A 25,651-nucleotide genomic window follows, 5' to 3' on the forward strand; every position below is an offset into this window, starting at 1 on the left:
TTTGCTTTCGCAATTATTTCAGTTTGGTTTTACGCGGTACAGCACCCACTTTACTTTATCATTTGTTTAGTGTCTGTGTACTTCATTAAATGAAGAAATTAGAATCAATTGTATTTTGAAAAGGCGTTCATTACTTTCGATTATTATGTATTGTTTTGTGGTACTAGCAGGTACGATGTTTTTAAAGCTTGAATTTGATAATATAACAAGTGCAATTTGTATACCTTATGTTAAAATGTGGTAAGCCGTTCACTTTTAGCACTTCTTCTTCTGATTGCCAAAATAAACATATGCCTACATTACTAGCTTACACAGTGGTAATGTCCACAGTACCAGTTTGGGAATTGAGTGTAATCGAGAAAACTCTTACCTTTATGTCAAATACAGGAAATGTGATGTAGTTATTAACTAAATAAAACAAATGTAGCGAATTGCATCTGTCGTGTTAAGCTCGCTAAAACTGATTCAACGCCAAATATTGCAGTTTTCACCTGCCGTGACATATAATAAGCACCATGTTTATCTATACTAGTGAAAGTAAATGGAAATTGTGTATGACAACCTGTGACGAAGTTTTGTTATCGTTATGCATCTGTATCGCCTTGATGCGTTTGCCTTCAATCAGGTGTACGGCTATATTTATGGCTGTTGAGGAATTATCCCTTTAGTTTTCATAACATTTCGGTTTTAACAGCGTTGATGGAAGAGGATGTAATGTTCACCGCTCAAAAGAAGACCAAGGAGTTGTGTGCACAGCTTAAGAAGAGATAGTATGTAAAAATTATTGCATTACTTAATGAGCGATAAAGGATTGCGCGCGGAGTTTTTTGCACAAGTATTAGGAAGAGAGAAGATGTATGTCTTTTCCACTGAGAGCGGAGGCACGTTTACTGCTGACAAAAGTGAGGAAAGAAGATGTGTTTGCACTTCATGGCGGAAATGATTGACTGTACGAGTATAAGCTTTGTTTCTGATTCCCCCTAATTGTTTGTTAGGCAATTTGTGTTTATTAATGTTTTCTGTAATGGGGATCATTGCATTAAGTATCTAGTCATTTGCCATATAATATTACTTTAACATTAAAAATAACTTCAAGCAACAACGCACGGGAAAAAACAAGTCCAAATGATATATATCAATAACTAAATGGTGACGGTCTCTTTCAATACTTGACACCAACGGTGTTTTCATTGTTAAAACAATTACCTAGAAACGTGATCTGAATATTTGCTTTCGCAATTATTTCAGTTTGGTTTTACGCGGTACAGCACCCACTTTACTTTATCATTTGTTTAGTGTCTGTGTACTTCATTAAATGAAGAAATTAGAATCAATTGTATTTTGAAAAGGCGTTCATTACTTTCGATTAATATGTATTGTTTTGTGGTACTAGCAGGTACGATGTTTTTAAAGCTTGAATTTGATAATATAACAAGTGCAATTTGTATACCTTATGTTAAAATGTGGTAAGCCGTTCACTTTTAGCACTTCTTCTTCTGATTGCCAAAATAAACATATGCCTACATTACTAGCTTACACAGTGGTAATGTCCACAGTACCAGTTTGGGAATTGAGTGTAATCGAGAAAACTCTTACCTTTATGTCAAATACAGGAAATGTGATGTAGTTATTAACTAAATAAAACAAATGTAGCGAATTGCATCTGTCGTGTTAAGCTCGCTAAAACTGATTCAACGCCAAATATTGCAGTTTTCACCTGCCGTGACATATAATAAGCACCATGTTTATCTATACTAGTGAAAGTAAATGGAAATTGTGTATGACAACCTGTGACGAAGTTTTGTTATCGTTATGCATCTGTATCGCCTTGATGCGTTTGCCTTCAATCAGGTGTACGGCTATATTTATGGCTGTTGAGGAATTATCCCTTTAGTTTTCATAACATTTCGGTTTTAACAGCGTTGATACCAAATAATATATGATTGAGTTTACCATACAAGCATGTTTATAAATAATATGGAAATAATGATTCGTTGCTAATGGAATTAAGCAGCGTAATGGTGCACATATGATAAGGTTGCATTTGAAAGGTCATTTTCTCAACTGCAATTCTCAAAGGGAACATTGATATTTAATATCAGATAATCTACATTTCATGAGTGAAACTAATTAATTAATTCGTGGTGATTGGTTTGAACGTTTTTGTATTAGACACACTAGTAATATAACTATTTAGTGTGTCTAGTGTTTGGAACTGTACCATCTCCTGCAATGTTATATAGTTTGCATTAAAGAGAATCAGTTTCTCAGTTTGGGATTTGACTTTAAATTTAACTTTAAAATGGATTGCATTTGTGTTAAAAAGGAGAGTACGGTAGGGGGCTTGCTTTTTAAATTGCATTTTATTTAACAAAAAATGAAACACCAAATTCAATATGACAAACGGATGTAAGCTGTGTTGTTTTACAAGAAAGATTTAAGAGGCATGAACACACAAACATATGAGCAATTTTGTTATTTAAAACAATACCACATTGTATTCAAATATAACCGCTAATCTTTACTGTATTACTCATGAATATTAATAGCGTACTGGCGTGTAAAGCTGCTTTCAATATTGATATTGTGCATCGATTGTTTTATCGTGAAAATTTGATGGTATTAATTCATTCGAATATAATAGTAAGTGTTTTCCCTATGTGTTGTTCCAATCTGAATTAAATGGAACCAAATTAAAACGTTTGCATTTTAATGCAAGATCCTATCTCTAAAATCTTGATTAGGTTTATTCTGTTTAGCAAAATGTGGCAGCAACTACTGTCAAAATTATTTGTTTTGATTGGTCAATGTATCACGATCGTCCATTTATAATAGTCATTTAACAGCGTGCAAGTAGTACCAACACGGCCATTTTAAAAGCCAAGAACAAGTGGGAACTATCATTTTTCTACCTCTTAATGTCCATATACACATTCGGTTTCTTCGAGTAACAAAACTTGTTCGTCTGTACGTAACAGGCTTTTAACTTTATAATGGGCACAAATTCCCCACTGTAAATCATTATTGTCTATCATCCTGAACAATCTGTTCGTGCAATTATCTTTTTTTGTAAATAAAACATGTTTTACTTTTTGTTTATTTCCCCAATGTCAACAATTGATTCTAGCTTAATTTCGCTGGAATGCCATTAAAGCCACTTTAAAGCCTTTAAGTATTGTAATTTTAAACGGGACTTTATTTGCCAAAGAGGGCTTCATTATTAAAATATGCACTCTTACTCCCATATAAGATGTATCACAATAAATACAATTGGTTTAATTTACTGAAAATGATTAATAAATATCGAAAACAATGGTTCTTACAAAGGATAACGTGTCTAATTTGAAAAACGTGCAGAAAACACGGTATTTCCACCTTATGAATTTATAGTTGATCACTGTAAATAATTTAGCACTCACCAATTATCTTATATTTGAGCGTTTTAAGCTTTTAAATACGCGGTTACAATCTTCTTATCAGTATTTAATATTTTCAATAAATGCATTATTTAGTAAGTAGTGAAAGGTTTATCACTCAAAATGTACGTTTATTATAAATATGTATATATTGATTTATATTTAACACGAATGTCACTGTAAATGGGCGTACCTAGTGGAAGTAAATGTTAAGGCATGAATAACCGACATATCTTAAAACTGTTGAAGTAGGTTAGCAGGATAGAGAGTTAAACAATTTAGGAAGTCAGTTAACAACAGCAATATTGTAATATTTGTGTAATTGTTAGATTTTCTTATGACGTTGTCCTACTCTCGGTAGATAAATCGTTGAACCTTTAAAGAGAAGCTCGATCCCATTGTATTAGATTAAGATTTTAATTTTTTGAGCAAATAGATACATACAATATGGCTGAACATAGGCAAACAAATGGAGAATTCAAGTGACAGTCCAATGCAAAATAACTAATGACGAAATAATTAAATCTGATTAATCTGGATGTTGATGTGCAATGGATGTAAATGTAAACATTACCTACTGGTGATACCTTGCTATGAGTCTGATGACACTATTTCTGAGATGTTTTAGAAGAAAGACATATTGATCAAATAACAAAATAGTCTCCTGGTATTCTTTCTTTGAGAGATTGCCGTAGAGTTAACTTATATATTTTTAAGGGACATATGTTAGTGACAGCGTCTTTATCGGCTCACATGAAGTTGTCCGAGACAATGTAAGCGTATGAATGTAGTATATTATTTCGATCGATTTATCATATTAATAATCAATTCCATTCTGAAACAATTTGAGTTTTTAAAACATGCGCTCGCTCTTTCTAATTCTTAAAAAAACAACTTAATTACTCTACTGAGAAAACCGGTTTCCAGGAATTATATTGAGTTTTTCCGTTAACGATCGAGTTATTACTTTTCTTTTTAAATAAATTTATTGAAAAAAAAGTTTTACTAACAGATGACCAAAACATGCTCCACATTATTACTTTTTGGGTAAACTCACTAGAAGTTACACATGGTTCAAACCATAAAACCAAGCTATAGTTATTTAACGATAGTATTGTTCTGATATTACATATTCAAATAACAAGATAGCAAAACAAAAACGCGTTTGATGTCTTTGAAGGTTTTTAAATGTGGTCAGCATACATGTATATGAATTTTGTTCTTTCTACATTTCGTTAAAGATAATTCATTTTAAAAAAATATTTATACCACAGCCTATTTCATATTATTTTGCGAAATATATTGTGAAATATCTTTCAATTTTCACTAAATTGGTCATTAACCACTACACTAACATAAATATACAACCAAAGAAAACGCTGACGTTGACGCTGTATCTTAATGCATGTGACTGGTGAAAAAGAACATAACCATCGACGAATCCATCCATATCTACTCAATTTTGCAAATATTAGTCTAATCAGTGCATACTGGTTCATTTATTTGCATAATTTATTGCCGTATTATGGGATTTTCATGATGCAAAAATGCATCCCTCTGTGTATTGTATATGTTTATACTGCAAGGAAATAAGAAGTGAAGATATTGTCGCTTTCCTTCGCTCAAACAAATGTTCAAATATAATTTGTTTTATAGCGATTGGGAAACAAGTTATTCCAACATTTTATGAAAAGCCCTCGTTTTCAAGAATCTTAGGCGAGCCAGTGCTTGTGTCCTGTAGGGGAACTAGGGTACCCAAAGGAGACTAACTTACCAACACAGAATTTATAAGTACCCAGGCCGGGGATCGAACCAGAACACTTTTGATTGCTCGTTAAACATCACAAAGGTCAAGCGTTTATTCAAAGCATTAACATAAATAAAGTGTTTCGATTAAAATTCATAAAAAAAAATATTTGATCTATTCAATTATAAAAAGTAGCAATAATATATTTACCGGCCGAAACGTTTTTGCCTCACCTCATTATTACTTGAGTTATTTCAAAACGGCTTTCAATATCCCTTCCAACGTGCAAGTTAATCATACAGTACATACACATTAGTTTATGAAACCAACTGGCAGGAATCGGCATTGAACTCCCCTATAAAGTCTTAAAATAGGATTTGAATTCAGATCAAAAACTAAAATTGTTTCGGTTTGTTAAGAATATCATGGTAATATATCTATAAACAACGGTATTAAATACTCAGCAAATTTTCTTGAACTCATTTTCCAAAAGCTTTTCAAAAATATGCAGCCTGAGGCCAATATTATTTACATTCAAAATAAAGAACTTGACAATACATATATCCAAACAGAAAACTGATTCAAAACATATATATGCAATTGCAAGTACCCGTTTAGCAGTTTTTAAAATTTGGCCCCGTAACTTTCATTGTCCTTTTAATGGTAATTACAACAATAAATTAGTACCTCTGAGTGTTTAAAATAAATTCAATTTTAAAAAACAACTTCAAACGTTTACTTTTCGGATGTATCAAAGTATTTCAATACAAACCTAGGCCAAATCAAGAATACTCAATAAGGTTTAAAGAAGCACTTCTGTAAATATTGCAGCGAATGACATTGAAGTGCTAAATGGTAATTTTAAATGAATTGCCAATAGTCTTGATTTGAAAACGATACAGAAGTTAATGGCAATTCACACATTGGAAGTTGTTAGCACCGCAAACAAAGTTGAGGTATAGCTTACAAATGGAGCTCATTTCTGTTAGAATTATTATAGGATTATTTGAACGGATTAAAACATTTCTATCTCAAGATATAAGTTCGATAGTTTTTTCAACATTTGTCTGTATACTGTCAATACTGGTTATACTGAAGTCGAAATAATTCGATATAACGAAAATTCTATATATTTTATGAAAAACTCTCGTTTTCAAGGATCTTAGGCGAGACTGTGCTGGTGTCCTGTAGGGGAACTAGGGTGCCCACAGAAGACTTACCTACCAACACAGAATTTATATGTACCCAGGCCGGCGATCGAACCAGAACAATTTTGATTGCTTGTTTCACATCTCAAAGATCGAACGTTTATTCAAAACATTAAAATAAATACAATGTTTCTATTAAATTCATAAAAACTATATTCGATCTATTTATTTATAAACAACGGCAATTATATTTAATTATCGGCCGAACCATATTTGCATCACCTTATAGATAGTTATTTTCAAATATTTTAAATATCCTTTTCAGCCTGCAAATTATTCATACAGAGCATAAACGTTAGTTTATGAAACCAGTTGTTCAAAAGTTGGCATTGAACACACCTATAAAATCTTAAATAGCATTTCAATTTAAATCAAATACTAAAATTATTTCGTTTGTTAAAACTGTCATGGCAATATGTCAATTCACTACGATCAAATACTCACCAATACTTTATCCCCGTAGCGTTCATTATACTATTAATAGTAATGGAACCAATAAATTGCTGCCTCTGAGTGTTTTATTGAAATTCAATTTTAAAACATCTTCAAACGTTTACTTTTCGGATTTATCGAAGTACTGCAATACAAACATTACTTAGGCAAAAATCAAAAGTACTCAATAAGGTTAAACGAAGCACTGTTGTAAATATTAAAGCAATGACATTAAAGTGCTAAATGGTAATTTTAAATGGATTGCCAATAGTCTTGCTTTGAAAAGGATACAGAAGTTAATGGCCATTCAAACATTGGAAATTTCAGTCCCGCAAACAAAGTTGAGGTATAGCTTACAAAAGGAGCTCATTTCTGTTAGATTTATTTGAACGGATTAAAACATTTCTATCTCAAGATATAAGTTAAATATTTTTTCAGCATTTGTCTGTATACAGTCTATACTGGCTAAATTAAAGTCGAAATAATTCGAGATAACGAAATTCTATATAGCCAAAAAACAAAACATGTGCTTCTTAACCAGACATATTGCGAAAAGTTTGACATGACCATAGATTCGAGGTAACAGAGTTCGACTTATCGAATATCGACTGTTGATTAAATTCACATCATGTAATGACTTGAGTTTCGGTTCTTTTTAGTACAATTAAGTTATTGTGTATACAATTGGATAAATTCTAATTTGGTTCATGAAATTAAATCGTTGTTCCATTGATGGATTTAAGAGCTAGCAACGCAATACGATGCTTTGCAAATTAAAGTTTAATAGACAGTCGTTATCATTGCTTTTATTGTGACCTTTTCCCCATGAATTTGACTTAAAACCTTATTTAAGGTCACAGCAAATTGATGTTTTGATCCGCAGATTGACCGCACCTTATTTAAAAATATAAAATCTTTTCTTTGGGCAACTGCAACTTTTTGTTCTCCGGAAAATGAATATTTTGTCGAAATTTGCTTTTAGAAAGTTGTTATGAAATTGGCTATACTTTTCCTTTCTTTGTAGAAGTGAAATAACCGATTCGATGCGTTTGACATTACAACTAGTTTAGCATAGCATTTAGACACACAAAAAGTTTGAATATTCATCAGGAAATATTTAACATTTATATGCTTTAAAAGCTGTCACCAGCAGGGCGGGAAGGGGGTGTGCAAAAACTGGTTACTCACTGACATTAAAACTTAACTTCGGTAAAAAGATTTTAAAAGCAAATATCCGGAAAATTAGTTCTTATTTTATTTGGCGATGTCAATCTGAAAAGGTTTGTTTAATTGGCAGATTAAACAATTTATTTCAAATTCACATTAACATTCGACTGTATAGTTATCAAACAAGTTTGGAGTAACACTGTTCCAAAACTGACGTATATGTTGAGAGAATGGTATTCAAAATAATTTTAAACAAACAAAGTACAATAACTACTTCCGAAATAATGTCTGATTTTGCCCCTGTTATTTTATGACGCTGTTTTTGTTTACGTGTGTAAGGCTTTATTTTATGTGCTTCAATAGACTTAATGGAAATAATGTACCTGGGATTTTTTGCTTTATGCACACACGTAATAATCAAATTAATTCCATCAGGATAAAAATAAAAGTATGCGTGCCAGGCAGAGACTGCATTTACGGGCATCAAATACATCAGAGCGTAAAGTTATTTTATACAAAACCAAAATACTAAAACATCTATTCACCAAACATTTAAATGAAACCTTAGATTAAAATCATTCAATAAGAAGAGAAGGCCGCGATTGTGACACTGGACTTCAATAAATATTTCAAATCATGAGTCACGACAGCTGCGTTATGTGTGCAGATCTATAACGAATTATCAATATTTCTGTATATACAGCGATATTTAATAAGTTATTTAAGCATTGTCATTGTTAGCACTTCAAGTTTGTACTGTAGAATTCATTCGATCGTTCTGTTCCCTTCACTCACTCAGGACTTTATTCAGGTTTGGATCTACGATTATGGTAAGTAATGAGGATATTATTTATTGTTTTATTTTGGTGACATATGGAATGGATTCCTTTGAATAGCATATATTTAACCTTCATTTAGATTGGCTAAACTTTATTTTCTTTTTAGATAACTTGAGTAATAACGTATAAGTTATATTGTGAAAGACAATATTTAGCAAGCTTATTTGTAAAGACACCTGCATGTAGATTAGTAAAGTTAATATCATGTTGGTTTCGCTACACATACAATGATATCGCCATTAACTAAAGACATAATTGATGCATACCGATGACTGTTTAGGACTGATTTTGGATGTTGTTGTTTTGGTTAGTAAGATGACATATCGGGGTGAAGCTTGGTATATAGTGCAGTATGAAACTGTAAAACGTATTCCGGGGTTGGACTAAGGGCTCAGTGGGTTTAAGTTCAAGGAATTTGATATTAAATTAGAAAAAGAGGCTTAATTTGTTATGCATAATTTTGAAATTCGGATAATAGTGTCAATGTCAAGGTCACTTTTACTTAAAATAGAAAATTGGAAACGAATTAGAAATTATAGATTAAAGATAAAATTTGGAACAGCGTATTGGCTCAACGATTTTAGTTTACTTTAGTTTAGTAATACTCAGTAACTTTTAACGTGGTATATATCAATTAATATTTTTGATAGCTGATTGTGCTGCGCTCATAACCCCTTTTTGAAATATAACCAGTTGTACTCGTGATTACTTTTTGTCCGTTCTTTTGTTAAAAGCTACACACTGAGTTATTAGAGGAATTGTTAATGGAACACGTACAACTACAATGGACTGTCGTTTGCATGTTTAATATTTTTGTGTTTTATGAATACTATGCAGTACATTGTGTTACAAAATATGCGTGTATACGGAGGACATGTTATCAACGCGATAGTGCACTAGCGTTGTTTTAAAGCAAATGGGTCTTTAACGATAAATGATCGTCTCAGAAATTACAAATTGGCTGAAATGCTTAAAAACCCTAATGATGGTACATGATTTGAAATTTAAACACGGAGATTTGCAAATTTTAAACGACAGGAATGCAGGCCTGCTATTTTTTTATAGTATGGATATCAATCTGTATTCCATTGGCTGTCCGAAAATGATTTGAAACTATGTGAGAAATATATATTTAAGCAAGTAGATAGCAGAGTCATCCAAATCATAAAATCAGCGAAACTGCTGATTTTGAAGGAAATCGTGTTGCAAAAGTAGATACTTATACTTGATTGAAGAAATACTAACATGCTATCAAAATCTAAAAATAACGCTTCAAAGTTGTTTAACGCCATACGAAATAAATTTATATTAAATGTGGCAACGTCTTAACGTCACTAGTCTCTTTTCGTCTTATTTATTGCCAATTACAAGCATGCTTGTCTGCCTTGGATGATGGTCTTTCGGGACATATCTGTTCAAAACCCGATACGGAAACGACCAAAGCCAGTTACATGCCATTTTAAAATTTGTGCGACTTTAAACCTCTCAGTGCTTTACTTTGAAAACCAATCGTCCTTTACAGCAGAGAATATAAATATGTTGGACCTACAGCGATTGCCATTCCATGCTTTAACTACGCTATAAGATAAACGTGCCGATAAATGGTTGAATAGAGAATATGTTAATTCAGATGTGAACAATGTTAATCTAATACGGTGGATTTAAAATTAACGGTTATCAACGTAATAATATGAAATATTAGGAACGTCTTTTTGGAACTCTAAGAAACTTGAAATTAGTTTCTTTTTCACCTGTTCTTATGGTATGTTTTTATTTTATATTTTATTCTTAAACTGTAGATTAATGATGTTTGTTTCGTCTTGAAAACATTTCCAGAATTGTCGTGAAATAACAATCGTTCAAGGTTAATGTTTTTTTGAAACAATCTTCATTTGCATGCAAGACGAAATTTCCATATCGTGGTAGCGTTACATGTCAAGTTCCATCACGGTTAGGCTAGGTTCCTGCTATTTTAAACAAGACGTATTGCTTCAAGGAAATCTACGACAAATATTGAGAATAATATGAGCTAAGAATAAAACTCAGCATTATTCGGAAACTATTGTATGTGATCACGTTATGAATGTCATTCCTAGAAAAAACATTATTTTGTACGAATTCAAAACGTTTTGAGTTTATTATGTTTACACATCAAATGATTGCAAATATATCATACAATCGGGCTTCATGTACCAGGCATCTAAGTGACTTATTAAAATACCTTAAATCAATTAAAGGGCTGACAGCCTAGACGGGTTGTTGGCGCGACAAGCGTGATTTTATTTTTTTTACAATTCTGTTCAAATCGGACCCCATTTTTTGTGGCCAAAACTTTGACTAATAAGTGCCTGTCATTACATAAGAAAAGGTAAATGTAACTTGATAATTTTTCAATACAATAAATTTGTTTCACATGTAGTGGAATATATAAAGGATTTCAAATGACTGTTTCTTTTGTTTCAAATTTATTAAAAAAGTTTGTTTTAAAACGATAAAAACGAGGCTTTCGAGTTTTTATCGTTTTTGAATGACGAGTTTAATGAATTCGATACAAAATAAACACTCATTTGAGATTCTATTACAACATAGCAAAGTTACGGTCTAAATTATCTAATGCCAAAGTTTCTTCATTACACATTCTCGCGCCCTTGCAAGAATAATTGACATTCTGTGTTATTAGGATGCTTCATCCGCAGGAAAGAAAGTAGTCCGACATGAAAAATATAACTTACAATAGAAGTCATTTATCATTACTTATGTGAAAAACTACAGTTACAAGCTCAGTAGCAAAAAGTTGTCTCAATTGTCAACTGACTTTGAAAGGTTTCACTTAAAACTACAAAAATACATATTTCAATCCATATAAATCAAGCAAATCAATAAAAAGAGCAATGTCATAACTGTGTGATGTCATTAGTAATCACGCAAGTGTGTACATGTAAGTTGTAGATTAAAGTTTGAAAATACCGTAAGTCAGTGTCACAGTGGCTTTCAATCGTGTGATTTCGCTTTCATGCTGGTGGATTAAAGCATGGGTTTTAGTCACTTTCATATATGTGCCCATGGGTATTAATCCCGTGAATTGGAGCACCAAAAGTGTTGATATATCTACAAGAAAACAATTAGAATTGATGTAGAATCAGTGACTGTGTGAACTTGAGCAAACTGTATAGTCTCAACATTTTGCATGGAAATAGACAGGGTATTTTAACTGGAGTACAAGATGTTGGATATTTCCGTGTGTAGCTTTGGATTTATGTGGCTGTAATTGTTTATAGATGCAATGTTATTGTGTCCCAATATTTGCATCATCTGGTTCGCAGGAACATAGTTACATTCAATTTCTGTACGAGGTATTTTCAAGCGCTGTGATCAGAGAGACGAATGTTTGGATAAAGCCCACCTTCTTCACCATTTGTTTGATGGAGCTGAGTTTATTTACACCGACATGATTTCTTTTGTAACATCGTGTTTTGATAGCGCATCTCAATGCATTTTTCAGTGAAGCGTTTTTCTAATTTGAATTGTTATTACACTAGTTATATATGAAAAATATTGTATTGAGTTATATCACTCATTCATTGGATACCCGAAATTGGCTGAAGACTTTTTGACTATTTGTTGTAGGGAAAGTCAGGGCCTTTAAGTCAGCAAATTATGATTCTTTGTGAAATTATCTATTATATTCAATTCCTTGCCAAGATTCCTCAAAGATAATTCGACATGATTTTGAATTAACATTACCGTGGCAACCTTACGAACATATTTAAATAAAGAACCCATAACAACACAAGTCCCACTGGGTAACCCCGTCGGATTAATTATGTTAATATATATATGACAAAAAGTAGATTTAACGATACTTGATTTCGATTTGCGGTACCAAAGTTTGTAGGCCTGCAGTCTATAGCCTTAATTCGACAAAGATTCTCAATGGATATGTCAGTTTAAGACATTAGCTTAGTGTAGATTTAATTGTTTGAAATACGTATTGAAATTGCATTTTCATTAAAGACCTGTTTGTTTTTAAAGTGTGTTTATGTAGACTATAGTAACACAATACTGAAACTTCAATGCTTAAGGTATTTATTTCAATATTGATTTTGCATTAAACTGTAATTTGAACATTTTACGTATATTTTTATTCTTTAATCTATTTTTTGTTAACAGAACAGCCAACGATTTAGCAGCATTATAACATACTGAAAAGCTTTTTGATTGACCTAAGGACAGTGTATATGTGTGTGTCTCTTGTTTGTTCGTATGTTTGTCATGTTGCATTTGATCTGTGCGTCGCGTAACCAGAACATTGTTTTTACAGTGTCCAACCCTCTTACACTGTTATACAGTGGTCCACGCATGTTTGTTCGTCATGCAAATACTATTTTATCAAAATGGTGAATGAGGACTATTAGCGAACGTTAGAAAATGTGTCAAAGGCGGTATTATGAGTGACCAGATGAGAATTTGCCTAGTTTCGTTTCAAGTTCTTTATTTATGTCTGTAACGCTGACGACTCAAGGAATAATTACACTACTTGCGTGCCCAGTTTTTCTGAATGCTGACCACACAACACCAAACACCTCCTGCTTGGGATAGATTGACAGGTGTTTCACTCTAACAAAACGATCTTTCAAGTTACCGTTGAATAACAATCAGTAAAACCAGTTCTCTCTTTTTTAAATGATTTCATTTCAAAGCAAACCTAGCTGTTTTACATCTGGGCTGTTTTTTAAGGATTTTACCAATATGCCAACCGCTCAAATATGAATTATGGTGCGTTTAAAGAACATACTTCCGCTTTGATTTAACTTGCCTTGAAAACCAAAAAAAAATAAAAAAAATAAATATCTTTATGAATACATTATTTAGCGGACAGTGAAATATCAAGTTCTTGAATTTCAGAGTAATATCAAAATAGTTCTAAATAACATATGTATGCTAGTGTACTATATATGCCTTGTTGCAAATTGTAGACAAAAATAGGTAGAATCATTATATCTTATTATACATTACTGGATACAAAATGTCATCAAGGAATTAGATGGTCTTCAAAGTGTTTGTGCTGAAACGAAGTTATATCAAAAGTCAATTGTGTATGGATGTTATTAGTACCTGGCCGCTTATGGTAAACAGAAAAAAAATATTTAAGTAAGTGACCAATCCGAATAAATGAAGCATGTTTTCGTCAGTATAAAAATATGAAATACAGAATGCTATTTATATTTTAGTTATATGGAAATTCTGTATTGCAGAATAATCAATTGTGCTTCAAATACAGTTGTGGATAGTAATGTTAATGTAACCTGACGTCATATCACTAGAGAGCATAGTTGGCATAGACAATATATTTGCATGTTTAATTCAATATTCTTTATTTGATAAATGGCCACAAAAATACGATGATGTATTGTTAAACATTTGATAAATACGTAGAAATTATGTGATTGTTTACATAATGCCCTAAGAACAAACTGTATTTGGTCAAATAAGTTACAACTAATTGCTCGATTTATGATTGACCATGAATTAAAAAAGATGCACAATATATTCCAATAAAATAAAATTATATAGTTACCTCACACCAGTGAGTTGTACGTCATTGGTCGCAATGTTTACTCGAAAAATAAATCATCATCATCATCATCATCATCATCATCATCATCACAGTTGGCTTTGCAAATGTAGCTGTTAAGTACAATAAACACGTCAGTGAATAAGGATTAAGAGTAAACATAAACACTTACTGAAAAGAAAATAGTGCGGTTTTTAAAAATTGACTATTAAAGTATTGGACTAAGTGAAAGTAATAAATCAAATTTTAATTCGAAATAATGTTCTAAATCTAATGGTTTACAATTTACGTTTTCTGATTGCGCACTAGGCAGTTGCTTTTCACTTGTCTTCTGATTCGCCTGTGAAAATGTTAACTTGGTGTTTGGACTGGATAATTAAAATCACATTTTTTAAATACTTTTTTATATTTATATTTATGTTTGGTTTCTGTTTGACTACAGTATGGTGACTTAATTTTGTGTAATCAATGCAATATTTTTAGTTGAATCCGCATTGATTTCATTCGAAATTCTCTTTAAATATCATGTCATGCATGAAAAACGTAGACTATCTGACGGACTTTAAATATTGTTGTAGCGTTATATGTCATATATAAAACATGGCACAACATCCCTGGAGCTAAGACATACAATTTTAGATTTCAACATCCATAACTTCATATCAATGATTTGTTTATGTCTCCACTTATACCGAACGTTCGATAAGGGTTTGCCAATCTGAGTGTTTAAGTTAGTAATGATATATTTCTTTGTGGTAGTTGGAAAAGGAAACGCATAGTTGATCATCGCAATTGTATGCCCCATTTATGCCCAAGGGGTATATTATATAAAACAGTAATGTCCTTGTAATAGAGATATAACGCTAGCGTTTTACACAGTTCATTAAGACATTAAGAATGACAGTACTGATACCAGTAAGTATTCCTATAAATCCTATAGATCAATAACTTTAGTTTGAATACACTATTGTTTGTGAAATGCTCAAGTAAAATCTATAAAACATCTTGTATACTAATCTTTGATACGTAATTGGTATGAAATAAATATACATTGTTATGTTTCATCGGTTAATCTTAAAGCAGACTGATACAAATGTTATATTCTGTACATGCATGGTGTTACGTATTCATTGTTGCAGTGAAAGGTATAGGCAAAGTTTGATGACATTATTACCATTTTTATAAATTACGACGTACACAGATCAATCGACATTTAATCCGAGGACCCCCCGGAATAATACCAGTATAAGTATTTAATAAGGAACGCAGTACTTCGTTGCATTGTCGTTATAACTTTAACATTTATTGCTGTGCCTGGATATGTGATTATTGTTTGTATAACACTAAGTCTTATAGTTTATATTGTTTAATTTAAAATGTATTTATCCTTAAACTAAATCGTGAGGTTAAATATTTCTAAAGAAGTAGACTCCCGGAGATTCCCTGACCCGTTGACAGACCCACAGCCGTAACTTTAACATTTATTGATAGGAAAACGTTGTAGCACATGTGGTCTGTCTGCATTTTTTATTCGTTCTTTGTTTCTGATTCAGTTTAGATACGGCCTTAGCCCTTTACCTTTAAAAAGAATCTTCGGCAGCTGTGCTTGTCCATGTGTTCCCAGTTGTAAAATTTAAAATTTAAATGTTGTTTTTCGGACAATTACTCGAAAGTTGGCATAAACACGATTTTGTATTTCATATCCAAAACTGCTTTATGGCCATTCCTTAATAAAGTCATAATACGTTTTTATTTATCAATCTGTTGTTCCGACTCTAGTTATAACCTAAAATTAACAAACTCGTATTTATGATCAACATGCTTTTTAAATATTTTAAAATTGAATAGTTTGTTTTAAGGATGATATTATTTATGCAGGTTATTTGAGAAATGTACTGTTTTTCGACTTAATAGTGTTCATCAATCGGACCAATAATACTGAGCTATGAAGCTGACAATGAGTGATATCATTAAGCCATGAAATAAAAAAGTCGTAATTAGCTGTGCTATTAAATAAATATATATAATTATGATAATATGCATGTTATGCGTAAATTCATTCAATCTAACGTTCAATAGTAATCATAAGTTTATCGACACATGATTTTTTAATGCATCTTTGTGTCATTTGAATTATTCCCAAAAGTAATACGATCGAAATCTTAAATAACTCCCAGAACGAAAATTACATCAAATCAAATGTTATCTATGCAAATAATTCATCATTCTCCAAATTTTAATTTCCCTATAGACATATAATGGAAATTGTTGCCTCTCGTTTATTAAGTTAATATGGCAAACAAAATTCAGATTAGCTTCATGAGCGTGCATAAAAATATCACTGATTTGAATATTAGCAGCTAGACACAGTTCGTTTGGTGAAAGCAAAACTGTTCTAAGTGAAGCAGGAAACAAATTTGTTTTATTTCATCTCTCGATTAATTTGTAACAGTTGTAATACCAGTCAGTAGACGTTTTATAAGATATTTTCTAGCGAGCTCGTAAGTTATGTGAGCATTTGCAGATGTTCTTATTTTTGTGACATTTAAGAAAACTTGATATTATAGAAAGTGAATGAAACATGTCTCTGTCTATTTTTTTTATTCTTCCTTTTAAATCAATATGTTGCCTATCATTGTCGTTCAGATAAATAGGGTACGTGTGTATGCGAAATAAAGTTCATAAATAAGCGAAAAAGAGATGCCCATTGTTGGTACACACTATGAGTTATAATTTTATAGGCCAATTTAGTGACTATTTTTAGTGGTATGCGGAAGGCTTATACTCTATTACATGTGTTTGTATATGCCTAACAACAGGCACTATAAGGCTTACTCAAATACACTTACTGATAGTGCTAATGTTCTACATATATGACATAACGATTGTCATGACATCTGTTTTTATAATTCAGGCAAGCAATAAGAAGACAAACCAGGGTCATGGCGAAACAACGATGGATAAGGGTATAGTCGTGGTTTTGTATACTTTTAATCGTAATTCAAATTATAAGAGGTATTATATGACGCTGGTACGGTCATTTAATATTAATGCCTTTTTTCTGAGATAGTTTGGTTCAGATCAGAAAGCTATATTCAGTATTTTAAGCCTATATCTCACTGTCACGGGTTGGCGCCCCGGTGTGCCGGCACTTTGCCGGCTGAGGCCGGTGGACCCCGTTGCATTACGAACTGTCAAGGGGTGTCATGATGTATGCCGGATCATCCAGTTTCCATGACGGTATTACAGACGGCGACGTTACGATCAGACAAGGTGTAGTTACAGTCAGGCCTGGATAAATTATCGGTGTGTATAAATTGAGAGCAACGAACATCAGTAAGATAAATGATATGATCAAGACCTTATACGATAGATTCTTCATTTTCGACTGACGAAATAAAGCTGATACTGATTTATTCTTGTTTCGGTATATATATACTTATTCTCCGGTTATAACCGAGGGACAGCGATGTACATCGTGGTTGCACCGGCGCATGACAGGGATTCTACTGGGTTGGACCGGCAGGGCCTGGACACGATCCGGAAGTTGCCGGTTGGCATCGGGGCATGACCTGGGTAACAGCGTATGTACCGGGAAACTCCCAAGCGACACCGTAAATCCACCGTGCTAGACCGGGGTAACTTGGGATCAAACAGAGGCATCCGGCTTTGAACCGGAAGCATTCCGGGACAGCAACGGGAATTTAAGAATGTTATTTTCTGTTAGGCAAAAATGTCCTGGATCATCTCGGATCAACCAGGTATACCGGCTAGTTTTCACTTGGATATACATGGGGCAAGAACCGGGACTGTGAGAACTAGGCTTTAAAATACCATTACTTTAGCATTGTCGATATCTTTAATAGACAAGTTTGAAATGCATGTTAATTATATTCAAAATCATTTTCCTTTACTGTAATATTTATAAAGACGCTTAAAATAATAACGTTTGCAATATTTTCCCCTTATATTTCTAAAACCCTGGAATAATATGTATCACTATGTATTTAACACCTACACAATTTCATGCAGCCAGCGTATGCTCAAGTCACGACGTGGAAAAGAGCTTTGATTCTGGCAAGTTTATCAAAGATTGTTAACACCGTGTATTAATTTGCAATGTGTTATCCTGTTGTTTTCTTGTTGTTGTGTCGTCGATTTGCTTCTGTGGTTTCTTCCTTAATATGCCTGTATTGCTACACAGCCTGCCGTTTCCCCTTTCCATGAAGTTCTGTATTTTAATTTGAACATTAACAGTTTGTTAAGTAATTTCATTGCGGTAACACTATTTATATGAAAAACTACAGAAACAAGTCCAGTTTTCGAAAGTTTAAACATAAACCCTGCTATATGACACAGGGACAAGTAGTTAAATATAAAACGATTTACCCTGATTATATGCGCACGGTAAGAACCCAAACGGTTATGCACAATAGACACAAACGTACACACATCACAAACAAACAACACGCATCAAAATAGCTTTACCGATAAATGATGGGATGTCAGTCATAACATAATACAATTGGGGCGTAACATATTTTATATGGCATTTACGTGACAAATATACCAACTTTCATCAAAAATTACCAAAAAATAAACATTTAAGCTTTATCGGAGCCAGCATTAATTTGAAAAAAAATGCAGAGCTAATTAAAACTATCATATAAACTGAATACTTAATTACATGTACTCAAGGCCTGATACAGACACCACCGAATGAAGTAAGACATTTACAAAAAGACATCTGACAAAGCGCACTTAAGCTTATTCCATGTCCAAAACTGCATGCCTTTATATTGTCTAATTATGAATTAATCATTGAAGACACGAGGAGGAAAATGAAGAAGAAATCACAAATGAGTTTCTGGCTTAAAACTGTTTGCAATATTACGCTATATCCTCAAGAAAGCCATCCGCGGACATATACACTCACCTCAGTTGAAAACGGTGCTGAAAGAGAAATACTTTCGGCAAAAAAATAAATGAAACTAACTATTAACATTCATCTTTGCATTCAGAGTAGGAAAATCAGAAAACCACTTAAGGTTTTCTTACGCTCAACTCGTCTGCGAAATAATATGAATGTAATTTTGTTGTTATGTGGCAGAGAGTTGGTATCCAAAAAATGTTGTTAACTAAGAGATTTTTTAAATACTGATAGACACAATCATGTAAAATCATACCGATATAACTTTGGTTCACAAATGGTCAATCAACCGACCTGTAAGTCTATTCGGAGAAATAATTTTATTTTGCGCAGTTTTTTTGAGAAAATCAATATCGCTATATGAATGGTCAATAAAATGGAATATAAAACTGTGAATGTACATGTATATAAAATACCGCAATGCTAAAAAAAGAATCGTGAAAAAAAAATCCTCAATTTATTATGTCTTAATTCTTTCTTAAGCAGTCAAAACATTACAACGGGAACAAAATAATGAACTACAGAAGAACACACACATGCAAAACTAATCAATTGTTAATGGAATTAATCGATGAACGGGTACATGGGAACATATCCGTCCAAAGGGAGTGTAATTTATCAATTTTATGTTCCCGCTTGTCAGAAAGTGTGATGGTCAATTTTCTATCTGAAACTCCCAACTGAAGATCTAAAACTATTCATCTTGATAAGACGTGTTTGTTGTTGTTGTTGTTATTGTTTTTGTTGTTGTTGCTGTTTTTGTTGTTGTTGCTGTTAATACAAACAAAGCTGTAGTAAATAGGTTTTATTATCGTTTAGTGCAGTGAATGCTGTTTTTTACGGGCAAATGTTGTTATTATTTATTTTCAATTAGAAGTGTTACTTTATAACCAACAAATATTTGACTTTCAATACAACAAACAACTTTTATAATTCATTAATAGACCAGACTTTTATCAATCCAAGAGTTATGATATCCTATGTCGTATTATAACAAGATGTACGCAAAACAGTAATTGAGAAAGAGATTTAATTTACTATTAATCACAATTTTTAATCAGATATCAGAACATGCCCAACTGTGTATGATAAAAATTGCCTTCGAAACTACTTCGAAAGCATACTTAATTTAATTATACGTAAACGCCTGTAACTTCGTATATTTATAATAATACAATGGCATCTAGAAAAAGTAAACAACCATCCAAGTATTTCTCTCTGTATAATAAGATTTCTCACAGAAAGTTAAATTAAACTCCTGCCGTTTGCAGAAATAAGGGAATTGTTCCGACTTTTTGATACGAATAACGACCGATCCATATCAGTGCAGGAATTAGACAAGGCAATGAGGTTCCTGGGGATGTCACCAACACAACAACAGATAACGGACGCCATGAGGGGACTGGACACAAACGGTATGAAGTTTAAATCGAGCTTATTTTTATTTCTTATATGATTTAACAATGACTCTTCGAGCACATTTACCAATGGTGATTCCAGAATATGTCTGCACTCAAACATGCAAAAGTTGGTGTGGTGTTTTTCGAATATTTTATGTTTGGTTGTAATGAGATTTCCTTTGACACAAATTAGTTTGCTGGAAATGTTGCACTCAAATGACGTTTTTATTAAATTTATGACACTCGCTTTAAACACTGTAAGATCAAGGAAATCATTTGAATACTAAGCGAGTAAGGAGATATACACAACATTTGGCTGGTAATGATAAACTCAAATGACTTTATATTTTACTACGACTTTTGTCACTCGCTTTATAATCAAACTTTGTTCAACTTGTATTATTGCGTACATACGTTAGTAAGATAGTCATATTTAGTAAATTGAAATTACTGGCGACACTTTAAGGGTTTGTTCACAAACTTTAACTAAAAGCCTGTAACCTAAAATTGTCATAGAAGTCAAATAGAACCAAACACAGTGGGTTAAAATATTGTTTAAAATAGAGGCAGTGTATCAATGAAGTAAAGTTGTAGCATTTATATGTATATCTTTTTGTCTAAGTTATGTATGAAATCCAACATTTACATGATCAAATTAATGTACCTGTGCCCATACTCGATCTTTTGACATTATTTTGCAATCCCTTAAACACTTAAAGATATATTAATATCAAATGAATTGCATTTATCTGCACTGTGATCCGTCGGTTAAATACAATTTAATAACCCAAGTCTCGACAACAATGGCTCGTTTTTTTCACAATTAGATTTGATGATTATTCGAGGCGTAGAAGGTAATGCATCTAAGTAAGACTAAATAAAAACGAAGATATGGCAATTTTGCTGTTTACATCACTTTCATTGCGAACCGACATCTGCATCCATTTTCCCCGATCGACAAAGATTAATTCAAAGTATAATCAATATATCAGGAAACCAGATTGGAGTGTAGGTTAAGCTCCATGGTATTGAACTAGATTGAGGTGAATGTTTAGCTTTATTGCATGGAAATATACTTATTATAGTACAGGTTTGGTTTTATTGTACGAAACAAGATTAGAGCGCAGTCTAGCTTTAATGTAAGGAACTAGATTGACGTGAAGGTCTAGACCCACTGTACGGAACTGGATTTGAGTCCAGGTCTAGGTCCATGTACCGAACTAGATTTGAGTGAAGGTCTAGGTCCTATGTACGGACCAAGATTGTTGTGCACGTAATTATCCACTATACAGAACTAGATTAGAGTGCATGGTTAGGTCAATTTACGGAGCTAGAGTCCAGGTAAAGCTCAAATGAACGGAACTAGATTGGAGCCCAGGTCTAGATCCACTGTACGGAACTAAATGTAAATTGGAGTGCAGGTCTAGATTCACTGTACGGAACTAGATTGGAGCGCAGGTCTAGATCCACTGTACGGAACTATATTGGAGCGCAGGTCTAGGTCCATGTATGGAACTAGATTAAACTGCATGTCTAGCTCCAATATACGGGACTGGATTGGAGTGCAGATCTATATTCACTGTACGGAACTAGATTGGAGCGCAGGTCTAGATCCACTGTACGGAACTATATTGGAGCGCAGGTCTAGGTCCATGTATGGAACTAGATTAAACTGCAGGTCTAGCTCCAATATACGGGACTGGATTGGAGTGCAGATCTATATTCACTGTACAAAACTAGATTAGAGTGCATGGCTAGGACCATATACCTGCGTGTATGCGTGCAGGTTTAGTTCCAATGTATTGAAGGACTGTACGGAAGTACATGTGCAGGTCTAGTTAAATTGAATGTAATTATATGTCGTTGTTTTTAAGTAAACTGTTTTGTTGTATAAAATATAATGCCGACCGAGTTGTTGTTTAGTATTTCCATTTTTCTTTCAGCAGATGGAAGGATTGAGTTTCAAGAATTTTACAAATTTATGCAAGCAGAAATGACAAAAATGGGTAAGAACTTCCGAGTATTGTGTTTTGGGTTTCTACCTACGTTACAAGCAATAAACAGTTACTCATGTACAACTTAATTTTACTTGAGTATGCTTCTCAATACCTAACTCATTCTAATCCCAATCATTGCATTCCCTATTGTAGATCGTAGCCTAAAGTATGACTTTCGCAAGCTTAATTATGCGAAGATCGCGTTACGTTCTACAGCACATTTTTTCTTAAACAGATTTTTCCATTGAAATAATATTGATATGCAAAGAGCTGAAAACTTTTTTATCAGATGAAGCCGATTTCACCAATAACGAAGAAACAGTACGCTCAGCATTCCGGACGTTTGATAAGGATGGAAATGGATACATAGACGAGAAGGAATTAAGGTGATTTCTATAGTTAGCTATATTGGTCCCAGCCATATTAATATTTCAGATATTTTTTTATATGTTGAAATTTCGTGTGTATGTGTTTTGTGTCAAAATGACCCAGACCATACGGTCAACAACGCTCTTAATAAAATATTTTCTATTAATAAAGATATTCAAATGATAGTGACAAATATTGACTTTAATTCGTTTTCGGGTTACAAACATGCAACTATTTATGTAACAAATGAAGCAATTAACCTGAAGGCACAAACAGTTTTTGTCTGAATAATGTCAATCATTCAGGTACCTAAAATCTTTGATACTTTTGCGGTAAAATGTAATTGCTTTGGCGACGTCGTTCGTGTTTGCAAACTTCTTTGAAACACCTGAACATGAAGGAATGTATGTTTTACGCTTGCGAAAAATTACCAATAAAACATAAAAAATTGGATTGTTTAAGGGACTTCAGACCAACTTTTGCATTGGGGCAATACCTTTAGCACCTATAATTAAATAATATTAAAATTGTCCTTGATTTTATATTCATATCAAATATGCAAGCATACAACCAAATGAGAACAACCTTTTTAGAATTGCAATGAAAAAGCTAGGTGAAGCATTGACCGACAAGGAAATGGACGATATGATGAAACAAGCTGATGTCGATGGGGATGGGAAAATCAATTATGAAGGTATTTGTCTAGGGGGTTATGAGGACGAAATGTTAGTTACTTTCGTTGCTCACAGTTGTTTGAAACCCTGTCAATGTAAGAGTTCTCCATAAAAAAAAAGTAAGTGGAAAAAGTCATACTCATAAGTCCTTGGAATATCATTCTGCAATTTCAATATACCGTATTACTATGCTGTTGTGTCTGCATGTTCCAGATCATTCAATCAACAATGTATTGTGGCTTTTTGGCTTTTTGCGATACCGATGAATAAAACAGCCCCGTAAAAAGAGTGATTTTCAAACATGTATTTTTTAAAATAAAAATAATGAATACAAAGCCTCCGTATATTATAATTGAATTACTGTCAAACATTTTGTCCTCTTGAATTTTTCATATTGTTGAACAAAAAAGGCAAAGGATGCAATACTTTTTTCGAATTATTCTGTTTAAATATACTTTTAACCAATAAACTTTTTGTATTTTAATTCTATGTTTTCATTACTTACTGTATGTATGCAATTATACAACACCGGGCCCGAATAGTAAAGTCTTTCATTTGAGACTCTAGGCCTTCGACACCAAAATATCATTTAATTGTCAAAATACTGACAAAAGTATAATATTGGTAAAAAAATGATGTATAAATTACATATCGCACATGTTACAGTTATAAATTCGTCGCAATATTTTTATATAATACCAAACTGGTAGGAACGATAATTATAACGTGTAAACAATCGTTATTCGGAGCCTTTGCTAGATGTTATATAAAATTGGCTTCGCATGCAAGTTATTCCTTTTTTCCATTCAATTATTTAGAAAACTAGCAGTCTTTTCTGGAGCTGACAATACAGCAAAATGTCATATTCGTGAAATGGTTTGATGAAGATTTGAACTAATGCGAGGTTGAGAACCCATAACATAGTTAAAACCTATAATTTTGTCCGGTTTCATTTGCCCTTCAAAGGCTATTACCCCGCCATTCATTGATAAAACCTTTTCAACGTAAGTCTTCACTAACTTTGTAGGTTTTTAAAGTTGAGTGTCGCTCGTTACATTTAACAACTAGATTAGTCGTTGTAGTCAGCATTGTATTATGGATATTATTCTGGGGAACACATCATTAATATCATTTTTTTTCTTTTGTTTCAGAGTTTGTTAAAATATGGTGTGAGGCAACTTGAGAAACGCATTTCTTGCTTCGCTGTTACCATAACATTGGACTTGGATCGTGCACCACTTTGGAAATATGTTTCAGTACGAATTATATGTGTGATTCGATGAAGGTTTATTTTTGAATAAATTATATTGTATATGTATTGTGTGTTTAGTCTTATTAGCAAGTTATGTACGGAAGTGTTCTCGAGAGTTTTAAGCGCACCTTTTGGCATTCATATCCTGATCCTAATATTTTAGCTACCAAAATCAGATTTAAATAACAATTAATTCATATAAACGAATGATTTGACTTAATGTCGCGGTGACGTGATTGCTGTGTTATTCTATATCAAATATATACTTCTGTCCCAATCCTTTAAGTCACATATCCGATACATGGAACATAAATTGGCAGTCAAAATATTTTTACAAACAAAAAGTATACTTTTATTCGTATAAAAATACCACATTTTCCATCAACTGAATCTATTGAGTAGAAATTGTGCAGTTTAAGTAGAATTCATATTGTTACTTTTCGTCTCCGATGACAATATATTTCTAAAAACAACTACTTAAATGAGGACTGCACAATTTGACTCTGATCCAGCTTGGGTGCACAAGAACAAGTACTGTGTAGGGGTTTACCTTTGACTAATTGGACTGAATAACCTTTAATCAAGCGATGGGAGTAAGGACATTACTATCGAATTTTCTAGCACTCAGTTGTTTAATTGAATCTT

General features: G+C 32.8%; 1 protein-coding gene across 4 annotated transcripts; it reads left to right on the forward strand.

Moving 5' to 3' along the window:
* Positions 1-2,225: 2,225 nt before the first annotated feature.
* LOC128206241 (neo-calmodulin-like) lies at positions 2,226-25,040 on the forward strand. 4 transcript variants are annotated; one of them, XM_052908580.1, is made up of 8 exons: positions 2,226-2,335; positions 17,299-17,350; positions 18,417-18,461; positions 20,586-20,729; positions 22,658-22,720; positions 23,001-23,097; positions 23,674-23,774; positions 24,906-25,040. In XM_052908580.1, exons 1-8 carry the CDS (start codon positions 2,303-2,305, stop codon positions 24,935-24,937), a joined length of 567 nt encoding a protein of 188 aa, XP_052764540.1. In that variant the 5' UTR covers positions 2,226-2,302; the 3' UTR covers positions 24,938-25,040. The 4 variants fall into 4 exon arrangements, with proteins under 4 accessions (XP_052764540.1, XP_052764541.1, XP_052764542.1 ...); XM_052908581.1 differs by having other exon boundaries at positions 22,661-22,720; XM_052908582.1 differs by lacking the exon at positions 2,226-2,335 and adding an exon at positions 8,687-8,800.
* Positions 25,041-25,651: the final 611 nt, after the last annotated feature.

Source organism: Mya arenaria, chromosome 10 (genome assembly GCF_026914265.1).
Source record: "Mya arenaria isolate MELC-2E11 chromosome 10, ASM2691426v1".
Classification (NCBI taxonomy): Eukaryota; Metazoa; Mollusca; class Bivalvia; order Myida; family Myidae; genus Mya; species Mya arenaria.

Bases quoted from the DNA above. Each gene is read 5' to 3' on its own strand.
- LOC128206241 (XM_052908580.1), top strand. From the start codon at position 2,303: ATGGATTGCATTTGTGTTAAAAAGGAGAGTACG. The intron at 20,730-22,657 runs GTATGAAGTTTA...TTTTTCTTTCAG, and splicing joins GAGGGGACTGGACACAAACG to CAGATGGAAGGATTGAGTTT. The intron at 22,721-23,000 runs GTAAGAACTTCC...CTTTTTTATCAG, and splicing joins AGCAGAAATGACAAAAATGG to ATGAAGCCGATTTCACCAAT.